Source organism: Cibotium barometz, chromosome 64, assembly GCF_041138505.1.
Source record: "Cibotium barometz isolate CiBa-2024 chromosome 64, ASM4113850v1, whole genome shotgun sequence".
NCBI classification, from domain to species: Eukaryota; Viridiplantae; Streptophyta; class Polypodiopsida; order Cyatheales; family Cibotiaceae; genus Cibotium; species Cibotium barometz.
The window spans coordinates 8,197,510-8,209,906 of NC_141109.1; the positions used below are offsets into that span (position 1 = coordinate 8,197,510).

Sequence of the window (12,397 nt, forward strand, 5' to 3'; positions counted from 1 at the left end):
GAGTAATCATTCAACTTCCATATAGCACAAAAGAAACAGAATGATACAAATCAAGTAGAAATATATAGCTAACCTTGACCAAATATTCAGCTTAGTGAGTAATCATGAAACTTCCATATAGCACAAAAGAAACAGAATGATACAAATCAACCAGAAATATGTAGCTAACCTGAGCTGAGTTAGAAACCACATTAGCAAGTTTCTCTGTGAGAAGCTCAATAGCTCCTGCTTCCATTATTGCAACCTTGCTATTGTCATCATGCGATGCTATAATAGACAGCAACCATAAAGCAGCTGTGCCTCCTAGCATTGCAGCTGGATCATGATCCAGATGAATTTTGAAGTCATCTGTTTGACCTTCAATAGCCTTATCCACTCTCCTCATGTAGCTGCCTTCTTGCAAATCATTATGGCCCCTCTCTGATTGATGTTCTAATGCCTTGATACCAAGCATGTCAACGAGTGACTGAATCAAAAAAGTGAAAGATCCCGACTCGTGTAACCCTTCCATAGCTCGCTGCCTGTGTTCCTTGAAGGCACAAATCAAAAGAGCAGTTCCTCCAACTTTCACCTCAATCCTTTTGGAATTAATAACATGTTCTGCAAGGGCAGCAATACACCTGGCTGTACCTGCTATCAGGTCACCTAACACAATCGGCTGATCACGACATAGTCTGGAAAGAACTTCTATCGCTTTCTCTTGCATGAATGGTTTTCCAACGGCTACACAAGTGACAAGAGGGCCTAAACTGTAAGGTACTTCTGCTAAAGCTGACCAAGGAGGCCTGCTGCAAGTCCCAGCACACCTTGCCCTAGCAAGAGACGCGAGAGCTTCTAGAGCCTCTGATTTTGCACACTCTTCAAGATTGGTGGCTGCCAAGAGAGCTACAAGTGCAACAACAGTGTCACAGTTCTGGATGCTCTCAGAAAGGAAATCATCAACATGGCGGAATTTTAGGAGCCGTGCCAATGCACCCGCAGCATACTCTTTTCCCTCATGTGTGCCTTCCCGTAAGACCCCAGTTAAAGGCATGATCATATCCTCTGCAGGGACCTGTTCAGATATGTCTGCATCCATCAAAAGATTAGCCAATGCAGTTGCTGCCATCTCTGCGACGGCTATGTCAGATGATTTTGTTAGCAAAATCAATGGCAGCACAGAACCCTTTGCAAGGTGGGCAACCTCTTGGTTCTTCTCGATAGACACAAAAAGGGCAGCAAGAGCTTTAGCAGCTTGCATGGCAATTTGTTCATTTTCCACACTTAATAATCTAATAAGTGGCTCAAGACCATCTACAATAAGAGGGCTCTCTCGAAGGTCCTTTCTAGCATCAAAGACCTTGGCTAAAACTGAGGCAACATGCTCTTGAGTTTCCCCACTTGCTGAGTTTAACAGCCGTAAAACAACCTGAAGTGCATCATTAGCAGCTGCTCCTTCCTTTAAAATATCATCTTGAGATGCAACACAAAGCAGGCACCCTAAAACATTCAGCACATGAACTTTTGACTGTGGCAGATCCCCTAGGAGTAAAGCAGCCAGCTGGCTAATGGTGCTGGCATCTGAGTCACGAACCAGCTGTGTCAAAGCCTTTGCCGCAATCTCCTGGCCCTTCAAGCCAGCATTCTTTAACAGCCACAAAAGAGCTGGAACAGCATCCGCAGTTTCAACACATGCTCTTATGTCTTCACTGTGAGTACAGAGATTACCCAGTATAAGGGCAGCATCCTCCTTTGCTCTTGCCGAGCCTGTCTCCAGTAGTTGTACTAGAGGTGGTATTCCACCTGCAGCTGTGATTGCCCACTTGCTGCCATCAACTTCTTCAGTAAGGATGGAAAGTAGAGCTACAGCGTATTCTTGTTGCTGTTCAGAAGACAACCCCAATAAGGATATAAGAAGTTGAACACCCTCACGCCCCCGTAAAGATTGCCAAAGGTTCATATTGCCATTGCATAGGTTTCTTAGAGACTTTAACAGGTCTTCTTGAACATCTGCATTGGCCATAGTGACCAACCCAACCAACATTTTTTTTCCTTCTGCATGATTCAAACCTTTCTGCAAAACAGCATTTCCATAAAGACTAGCAAGAGCTTCAATGGCACGTTCCTGGACCAACTGTGGGACACGAGATTTGAGTTGTTTCACAAGGATCTGTTCAATCATTTCAGCATTTACAACATCAGAGGACTTCTCGCGGTCATCAAACACCATAAGAGCATATGCAAGTGCACCAATGACATCAGCCATCTGAGCATCTGGATTGCTAGATTCAATATTTTCCGCTATGCTTAGTATTACTGCAGACATTCCATTGAAAATATTTGCTAGGGCACTCATAGCATTCTCTTGCAAAGCTTGGGCAAACCTCCCCTGCATGAATTCCTTAGAAGGTGCCACTATAGCACTGATCAAGATAGATATTGCACCAGCTTCAGACAGAGAAAGCCTGGCTTCCTTAAAAGTTGATGAGAGTGCCCTCAATGCACCAGCTGCCTCTGCTCGGACCGAAATGTCATTACCATTGCCTACAAGCCTGAGAAGTGGTTCCACAGCTCCCATGCTTAATACGTGCCTACTACTTGATTGAGAAGCCATCATGAGATTTGCAAGAAGAGAAGATGCATTGGCTTGCGCGATTGAGCTTCCATGATGCAGTAACCTAACAAGGATCTCAATACCCCCCGCTTCTAGAGTTGCTGGCCAAAAACCTTCAGTGTTGCTGCACAAATTCTGTAATGCTCCTGTTATAAGGCCCTCAACAGACCCATCTAGCTTTTGTTTCGGTTGCAGCTGTTCCCACAATTTAGGTACAACACCTTCTGTCGCAAATATTTTACAGCCCACGTGATCCGTAACCCCTCCCTGTGAAACTGCATAGATTGTTTGTGCTGCTGCAAGTTGGGCATCCGAGGAGCTTGTTTTCAGGAGAGCAAGCAAAGGAGGAATGCATCCCCCAAGAAGCACTTTAACTCTCAACTCCTCTTCTTGGCATAATGCCCCTAAGATGGCTGCAGCATTCATTTTGGCAGCCAGTGTTCCTGACCTGACTAAAGCTACCAACAGAGGTATAGCTTGAGAGTGGGTTCCAATGGCAGTCCTGCCTTCCTTCCTGGTCTCTGTGAGCTCAAGAAGCTGCCTGGAGATGAACTCTTTCTCACTGGGAGTTGAGGCATTCGTGCGCAGTTGCTCAATGCTCTGGGCAACACTTGAAAATATTCCATCTGGATCATCCATACCTTGGGTGGCATTCCAATCCCTGTAATCACAACAGAAAACAAGTAAAAACCTCGTATGATACAGAAAAAACCTACACCCCGCGTCTCTCTCTCTCTCTCTCTCTCTCTCTCTCTCTCAGATCCCACGATCAAGCTACCTTTCCATGTGGCATAGCTGAGGGAGACCTCTCGGCCATACTCATTAGCCCCATGCTTGATATTTTGGAGAGTGGTATACCATTTATTGTGGGCTGATGCTCAATGTTCCTGGTATTCCATGAACAGTTTTGAATCACCCCAGGGAGATAGCTTTGTTTTGTTTCTATTTTATTTTCCTTTCATGATGAGATACGGCGCTACACATCCAAGATATCCTTCGACGATATGGCAGCTCTTATCACACGGGAGATGCTGTGGCTGTCACGTGCACAAGCCGTGGGCATGGCATACTCTGAGCATATATTCAGTAATCCCTGTTTAGACAATGAGTTAGGCTTAGCTTAGGCACCATTCAGGTCAGTTGGCAGCAGACATCAGTTGGCAGCAGCCAAAGGGTTCACACGTGTGAAAACGTCAGCATTAAATGCTGAAAATCATCAGTCGTGGACAACATAAACAGGCCGACAACAGTAAAAGTGGTCGACCAGCTTTGATGAAGTCTAAATATAAAGCATCAGTCATCATTGTATAAAATGGTCTCTTCCCTCCTTTGGGATTAGGTCATCATGTAGTCAATAGAAGTGCGTCAGCCACATTTTGGGCAGGTCAAAGACCTCATGCAGTTGTAAAGTCATACATCTTTTTGTAACATAGTAATATACTGAATACCAACAGCCAACTCTCTCTCTCTCCTCTGTCATCATTTCATTAAGCATCTACAGGTGTTCCATAATCAGGCTTAGGGCTGGATCACAGAAGAAGGCTTCCACGCATGCAACAATGGCTGCTTTGCGTTCTATTCTAGAGGTGGATTGTGTCAATGTATGATCATACATTGTCATCATGTAGCATCACATGGATACTTTAGCTTATGTAGCTAGTTTCTTACAGTTTTTTTCTTTTCCATGGTTCAGTATTTATCATGGATACATTGTACCTTTTTGGTCTCAGACCCTCTGGGTCTCTCTCTCTCTCTCTCTCTCTCTCTCTCTCTCTCTCTCTCTCATAGTATGGCCAGGATCTATGGGGCAGTGCTTGAGGAATAATCAGCTCTGTGGCAAAGCAATTGGGTCACAAGGCAGTTGGTTAGGCAGGTTTCAAGAGAAATATCTCCACATTGGATCATATATTCACTCTACGGGCTCTCATAGAGGAAGCATGAGCACGACGGAAGTGTGTATTGCTGCTTTGTGGACTTCCGCAAAGCTTTTGATTTGGTCCCTTGATCCAGCCTCAAAGGATGCTTGCAGGAGCTCCAATTGCTCCAATTACCGCATGATGCAATTTGTGCCATGATGTCACTATATGAGGCAGTAACAGGCTGAGGTCGTTTAGGAGGGACATGTAACACTATTGGGATTAAGCAAGGCTGTCTGCTCTCATCACTGACACTATTTGGGCTATATATCAATGAGATTGCATCCTTTGTGGACAGCTTTGGAGGTAGAGGATCACCTTTGGCTTTGTATTGGGATCAACTTTGGCATTTCAGCTCTTGTTCCTTTCTTTTATTTTTAGTACCCATGATGATGTATTTCATGGACATGATGTAAGGTTTTGGTCTCATAGGTCATTTTGGCCTTTTGTAGACGTTAATATAACTCTCTCTCTCTCTCTCTCTCTCTCTCTCTCTCTCTCTCAGCCACCAAGCTATGCAGAGGTCGACGACCTCGACCCAAAGGCCCCTGCCCACGTCTGCGCCACCATAGGAGGATCAGGGAAATCATCTTACACCACAGGACTTCCTCACACAAGCTCGGCTTTACCACTTTGAGTGCCATGTTGCGGCTCCCCATGCACGATAGCTTAGGATAATGTGCGAGCCTTATTCTCTTTGTACAAGGATCAGCCCTAGCATCTCGGCTTTAGCATTTTAGCTTTGTCATTTTATTACCCATAATGATGTATTCCATGGACATGATGTAATCCTTTTGGTCTCATAGGGCATTTTGGCCTTTTGTAGACGTTAATATAACTTTCTTCCTTTCTTTCTTTCTCTCTCTACAAAGACAATTTCCTGCATATTCTTCCCAAAGACTTCATACGCAAGCCTGGTTATCTTCAGAGGCAACAGCAAGAAGTGGGGAAAGGAGAATTACACTTTCAGAGTAGGGCTTTCACCCCGTATTCCCAAGGATTGCTTCTTGGCATGTCCTTCAAAGGGTTCTTCACTGTAGCACCTTGGCCACCTTCAGTGGTCAAGAACGGGATGGCTGCTAAGGTGATTCAGATAAGACATCCACTGAGGATTACACACAGACATGCAGTCAAGATCAGGAATGACAGAAACCTAGACCTTAGTTTGACCCAAAGGAGCTCATTGCAGAGGCACCTTACAAAGACACCACAGACACCACTAGGATCCACAGGAAGCACGCTACTACACTTGACTTTGTGCTGGATCCAGAGACTCACTGCACAGAAGTACATGGGCAGTGGATCTATGGTTGTACATGGAAGGTACTCTTGGCTCCATGCATATACTCTAGCGTTTATAGTGTCACCTTTTTGCCCTACCTTTTTGCCCTGTGTGAATTGCATGCTTAGACTCTCAATATCTGCATGCATGGTTCCCTACATTACTTCACTTTTTCCCTCTAGAAATCCCATCTCCCTGCGCCAAAATAAGCTTTTTGGCCTTATATAACTTTATAAGATTGGACTATATCCGAACTTACAAATTGAGTAGATTAGTACTCTTATCTAACAGCAAAAAAACACCGGAGAAAGTTTTGCAAAGGTATGCAAAGGAAGTATACAAATCTCTCAAAAAAAAGTAAAAATTTAATGTTCAACTGATAGAGTAACTACTAGAACCCAAAAGTGTTACAATGGGTCCATGAAGTGACAAAAAAACATGATAAAAAGCAAAACCCAACTAGAGTTGAGAAGAAACAACAGCCCTGTAAGTGCCATCGGTACAATGCTACAATGACATAAAGTGGGGTCCTTGACATCTATGACTGTATAGAAGCTTTCCACATCCACTGCCTGTCTGGAGGATCTCTCCGATCTGAAGCTGTGGGGTGGAGCATCTCTTCGGACCAGTGGGTCTTGGCCATCTAGCCTGCTGCACCTGAATCGCTGTCTAGGGAGACACCTTTAGGCGGGGTGGCCTCTGTGGGACATGTGCTGTGGTGGGTCGAGTAGCAGCATCCAGGTCAGGGCTCTCATGGTCATCTGCGAGGGCCTCCATCGTAGGTCGGATGAAAGAAACTCATGATGGTGCGCAGAGAGGTATCTGGGGTCTGCCTCCGTGCCTCTCTGCATAGCTTATCTCTGTGGCAGCGCAGCTCAATCAGATAGAGTCCCAAGCATCACTGGTCCACTGGTCTGGGGAAATCAATGACCCGAGACAGTGACCCAAATCCCTCCTTGAAGAGGCAATGAAACCTTCCTCCTATCTCATAGTACACTGGGCATCTGCAAAGATAGTGCTCCTCTGTCTCAACTTCTAGCAAGCAAATCGGTAAATCCTGTTCTCTCTGGTGCACACCCAGTGTCCACCCTCAAGCGATGTAAGAGAGAGAGAGAGAGAGAGAGAGAGAGAGAGAGAGAGACTAAAGCCTCTTAGTAAGCCAATCAATACCTCTCTCCTCATAGCACCCAAGAGTAACTTGCTCACTTGGTTTAAAGAGTTTGGACTCTCGGGGGACCCAAGGCTTACTAAGAAGTCAAATCCAAAAGTGAAAGATAAAGCAAATAGAGAAAAATTTTGAGAAAGGAAGAGGGAGGAGTTTTGGGAGGGGGGGGGGGATGCAAACAATAATAAAACTATTGTGGACATTTAAAACTGTGGCATCTCATTTTAGCATCTTTTCAACTATAGTGAATGCGTAGCTAGTTTCAGTATCAAAGATCAAATTCATTATCTTTGAAATATCAATTAAAGCATTCTCTGAAACTGATAACTTAAGAAAACGGTGGACCACTATCACAATATCATAACGTGGCACCTTGATCTTAACCCCAAGGCAGAACGGGGAGTTGGAGGCTCTGTTTTCGGAGACTTTGAGGACTGCATTCTTCAAATACCTTGCCCTGTAAACAGAATCTGCAGCCAAATTTTCATCATGTTCAATTCACATGATTGTGGCAATATAATAGCATTGTCTCAATAAATGATGTAGAGTAACAAAATCCAAAGTACAGTTTTCAGTGGAAAAACCTTGACTTCATCAGACACTGCTCAAAGCTTCATCAACCTCATAATGCCCCCTGCCACACACACCCCCGCCCCCTTCTAACCTGGCCCCAAGCAGGTAAGATTGGCACATCAAAAGTAAGTGCAAATCTCCACATAAAGATGTATCAATTTTAGTGTTAAAGATATAATCCACATCTACGTGGGACCTCCCCCACTCAACGCCTTACCCACTGCTTGCATGTGGGTGTGTGTGCGTGTGTGCAAGCCTCCAAAAAAAAAAAAAAAAAAAAAACATCCACAGCTTGGAAGGAGGTGAAGAAAAGAACCAAGCTATAGTATTTCAGATAACTAGATCATGTTCAACGTGATAACTAAGTTGACTGCCACACAAGGAAAGCAAGATGCAAGGTTTGCCAAGGAGCCCCAAAAAATGGCGTTTTTCTTGAGTGTGCCTTCAGTGCTAGTGGAGGTTTATTTGTAAGCGCTAATTACTGATGCATGCCCCATCACCGATCCACCCCCAACGCAACAATAACGCTCAGGCAAAGAAGGCGGTGGGAAAAAAAATCCAAACACAATGTTACTGATATCTATTTACACTATCTATGGGAATCAGAGAAACACTTCACCAGGATGCTGTTAGGGTAGCACCTCTTGCATGTTAGTGTGAGCTCTTTGGTGACATCTAACTTCAAGTCAGTTTCCTGATGTGAATGTGAATGTGTAATGGGATGATGGGAGGACTCTTGCAGCGGCGTGACTGCACCAATTTGAACTATAGGATTAATCAAGATTGTTCACCACAAAGTGTGGGAACAATGCAGTAGAAGGATGCCGCAAAAAACAAACCTAAACGCATCAAAGCTGCTAAAACGCACATTTTTCCATCTAATGCCTGATACTGCAATTGCGCATGCAGTCTCGTACGGCCCTTGTGTCGTACTGCCAGTAAGGCCATTTTTTCTAATGTGTTCCATCGCATCTGCTGAAAAACTGTGCGAAATGTGAAGATTGAAAAATGCTGAAGCTTGCAAGTAAGTTACCTCTGTAGAGATCAGCCGTCGAACCCCATCGCAAAGCAAAATGTAGAAGCCAGCTTGCCGATTACGTATCTGGATCGATAAATTCTGCCCTGCGACAAGCTCGATCTTGCAGAAAAGGCAGAAACAATAAAGGAAATCTGCAGTGATCTTCGCCCTAGTGTTTACTACGAGAAGAGGAAGAAGAAGAAGAAAGGGTTCCTACAAGGAGTTCATTGGACGCAAAGCTGGGGGAAAGTAACAACAGACCTTCAGTCCAGAGAGCCATTACGTTATAAACAGGGAAAGCTGCAAGCTATGGTGCGTGATAACTGTGCAAGCTTGGTTGGGCAGTGGGTTGAGACTGGTTAATCAATTTTAATTGCAAGCTATTGTGCGTAATCTTAATTAGGGGGGCCCTTGTTGATAGGCCCCCTTTGTTAGGTGAGTTGGTAATGTCATTCACATAGACACCTTTGTCCATCTCTTTCATCTTGGGAATCTCGCTTGATTTTTTACGGGCTGCCTTGCCATCCAAAAATTAAGAAACATACATGTTTTTAGTGTGCTTTTTTTGAGCGTGTATTTGGAAAAATGCACACGCCAATGCCCAACTTGGGTAGGGCAATCTCTACCCAAAAAATCTGCCGAGTATACAAAGTTTTTAGTGGGTGCACCACGTGGCAAGTCCCAAAGTACCTGGGCTCCTTCTGGAGTACTTGGTCAATGTCGTGCCCATGTAAGAAACATTGAAAATGGATTGGTGACATAAAGGAAAAGTGCCCTTCCTTGGAATGGTTGGTGACATAAAAGAACTACCTCGCGCACCCTTGTCAAGAGGTGACTTCACATAGCACATTAGCATCTAGGTGTACTAGAAGTGACGAGCATGATGGGTGGGGCAACAAGAGGCCACCCTGCAAGCCTTTGTAACAATGATCTCAAGCATGAGGGATGGGTTCTAAAGCCCCCATCCAAGTTAAGGAAGGGCTATTGCTGCCAAATGGCTACAAAGTAGGGATGGGTGCTAAATCCCCCCTTCTTTCCACATCCAAGTTAAGAGAGGGACTTAGACAAGCTATTGCTACCAAATGGCCACAAAGTAGGTTTCTACCTCACTTCATATCCACATGGTCTGTGTAAGAATGATCTCAAACATGAGAAGTGGGTGCTAACGGAGGGCTATCATTGCCAAATGGCCTGACGTCATAGTAAATCTCAAATCTATCTCTCATATTTGCATCGTGGTGACATATGAAGAAGAATTCTCATCAATCTCAACCTCAAACCCCATTTATTGTCATCAATCTCGTATGCATCATGGTCAGTTGACATATGAAGAGGGATTCTCATCAATCTCAACCTCGAACCCCATTTATTGTCATAATTCACTCTAGAATGAATCACATTGTGTGTGCAATTCATGGGGATGAGCCATGCAACAAGATTAATTCCTTACATTTTTGTGTCGTCATACGTTGGCTTAACTATCTCATCTAAAAGACTATCTCTATCACATTGTGAAATGGATACTAATTGCAATTGGATGTGTAAAAATCATGACATGCAAATGACAATACATTGAGAGGGGCATACTAGGTCATGTTGGGTTTATTCCATCTACTAAAAGGAGATTGTATATGCAAAGAACTTATGTAAAAGAGGACCAATGGAAAAAGTAAATAGATGTTGTAAGTACATAGGGCAAGTACTCATAACTAGTTGTGAGGAAATTTAGGTGGCTTGCCATTTTGAGTACTATATTAATGGTGTGACTATTGGGATTGGTGGTTGTTTATTTCTTTTCATCATGATGTCATGGAGGTAGGATTGCCAATAACATGCAATCAAGAACCTAGGGAGGAGCAACCCAATGCATAAATTGCTACCCCATCACTCAAGAAAGCAAGTTCCAATGCATCACAAACAAGGATGAAAAGTAGATCTAGTGTCTTCCATATGTTCACTGTGAGCACACTTAGTGTGATCCTTAACCTACTAGGTGCAACTAACATCTACTCCTAACTATTGTGATGGTCACATTAACATTCTCAATAAATCACTCTCATTCTTCACATCAATATGGCTTCTAATTGTACTCCACTATTATCCTCCCCTTTCCCTCTCCATGGTTCCACGGATTTTCAGGATATTTTTCACCCTTCTTTCTCCATGGTCAATTCTCCAGCCCTTACAACTCAATACATAATGGCTTGAACTAATAAGCTATGCTATGAAGATTTATGAACTCTATACTAGTGAAGGCTTCCTCTACTCATCTCTCCTTATATATCTCAATGCATGCTTCATTCACTTTTGTCACTTTCGTATGCAATTGTTATCCTTACGAATGGAGCATATGGCTCTATTTTATATTTTCTTTAAATTTTTCCACCTTTGCTTTCTACTCTCACCCAAAGTCACTTTTTAGGTGAAATGTCAGGACAAATCTCATGATCCCATTATTGTTTAGTACTTAACTCACTCTGCAAATGGTAATTCCCATGCTTTTAGTTATTAAAGTTAAATAAAGCATTGAGAAAGTTACCAATTCTTATAGCACAAACTCTCTCTCTCTCTCTCTCTCTCTCTCTCTCTCTCTCTCTCTCTCTCTCTCTCTCTCTCTCTCTCTCGCACATACACACACACACACATGCATGCATGCACATGCACACACGAGCACATGGAACCACATGAGTTTTAAATGTGCATGCATACACAAACACATGCACACAAGCACTCACATACATTCCCTTATTGTGTTTATCTAGAAAACATCATAATTTCTTTTTCTTGTAGGTGTAAGGCCCCCCCTCTCTCTCTCTCTCTCTCTCTCTCTCTCTCTCTCTCTCTCTCTCTCTCCAACTTGGTTTAACACTAGTTTGGATAGGACAGAAATGTGTCTGTGGACATATTTATGTCCTCATTAACTGACCAAACTGTATGGAATTATTTGGACCATATGGATAGTGAAAAGCAAAGGTTTTCTTTCTTCATATCATCAGGTCTATAGGGAAGAAAATTTGAGATTGTTTGGAATCACATTGGTTACCACTAGGTATTTCAATTCCATATGAATTCATAGGCCAAATTATAGTCGGAGCTATTTGGGATATATTTGGATCAAAGGCTTTAATTAGCCAATTTCTCATTACTTTCCAAAGTTTTTGGATATGCATTGGTTCACATACATATAAATGGTGTAATTCAATCCATCTTAGGCTCAAAAATCAATTCGAACTACAAAATTTATGTCTTAAAGAAAATTCTAAGGTATTTAGCTATCTCAAAACAAAATAACTTTGAGGATTTTTATAGCTAATTAAACAATAATAAACTAGGACCAAATCTTGCACACATCTTTTGTACAATGTTATGCTTTGTCGGTGCATTTTGTGAGACCCAATCACATATACACTATCTTTTGTACAATGTTATGCTTTGTCGGTGCATTTTGTGAGACCCAATCACATATACACTATCCTTTTAAAAGCACTAGTTTAGATGAAAGTTTACAAATTTTGAACCATATTCATTAGTATAGAATAAGAGACTACTTCATGCATTGTTAAACATTGCATAAGGCTTTAAGTGGAGTTTGTAGTCATTTTATATAATAATAAACACTATTTTCAAAAGTTTCTCACTAGATGATCCAAATATAAGCAAGGGTTGATATATGCTATTTTGCTATTAATGCAGTTTTGAAAGTTCAAACCATCACCTTGTCTTCTAACTAAATTGAAATGTTTAGATATCAATTACTTTAGCGGAAACATTGATTTATTAATATAACTAAAGTAAATCACCATATAAGCTCACACTATTGCCATATTTTGGGTGTCAAAGACTTAATAAC

General features: G+C 42.5%; 1 protein-coding gene across 2 annotated transcripts in view; it reads right to left on the reverse strand.

Moving 5' to 3' along the window:
• Nucleotides 1-8,904, reverse strand: part of LOC147603269 (protein CELLULOSE SYNTHASE INTERACTIVE 1-like) — a 32,592-nt gene extending 23,688 nt beyond the window's left edge. The window contains exons 1-4 of one of the 2 annotated variants that reach the window (XM_086796727.1): nucleotides 8,563-8,904; nucleotides 7,541-7,620; nucleotides 7,329-7,426; nucleotides 170-3,254 (exon numbers count right to left, since the gene is read on the reverse strand). In XM_086796727.1, the coding sequence (XP_086652853.1) occupies nucleotides 170-3,254; nucleotides 7,329-7,396 (3,153 nt within the window). In that variant the 5' untranslated portion in view covers nucleotides 7,397-7,426; nucleotides 7,541-7,620; nucleotides 8,563-8,904. The remainder of the gene's footprint in view (nucleotides 1-169; nucleotides 3,255-7,328; nucleotides 7,427-7,540; nucleotides 7,621-8,562) is intronic. The other variant, XM_086796726.1, reaches the window with a different exon arrangement.
• Between the last annotated feature and the right edge of the window lie 3,493 nt (nucleotides 8,905-12,397).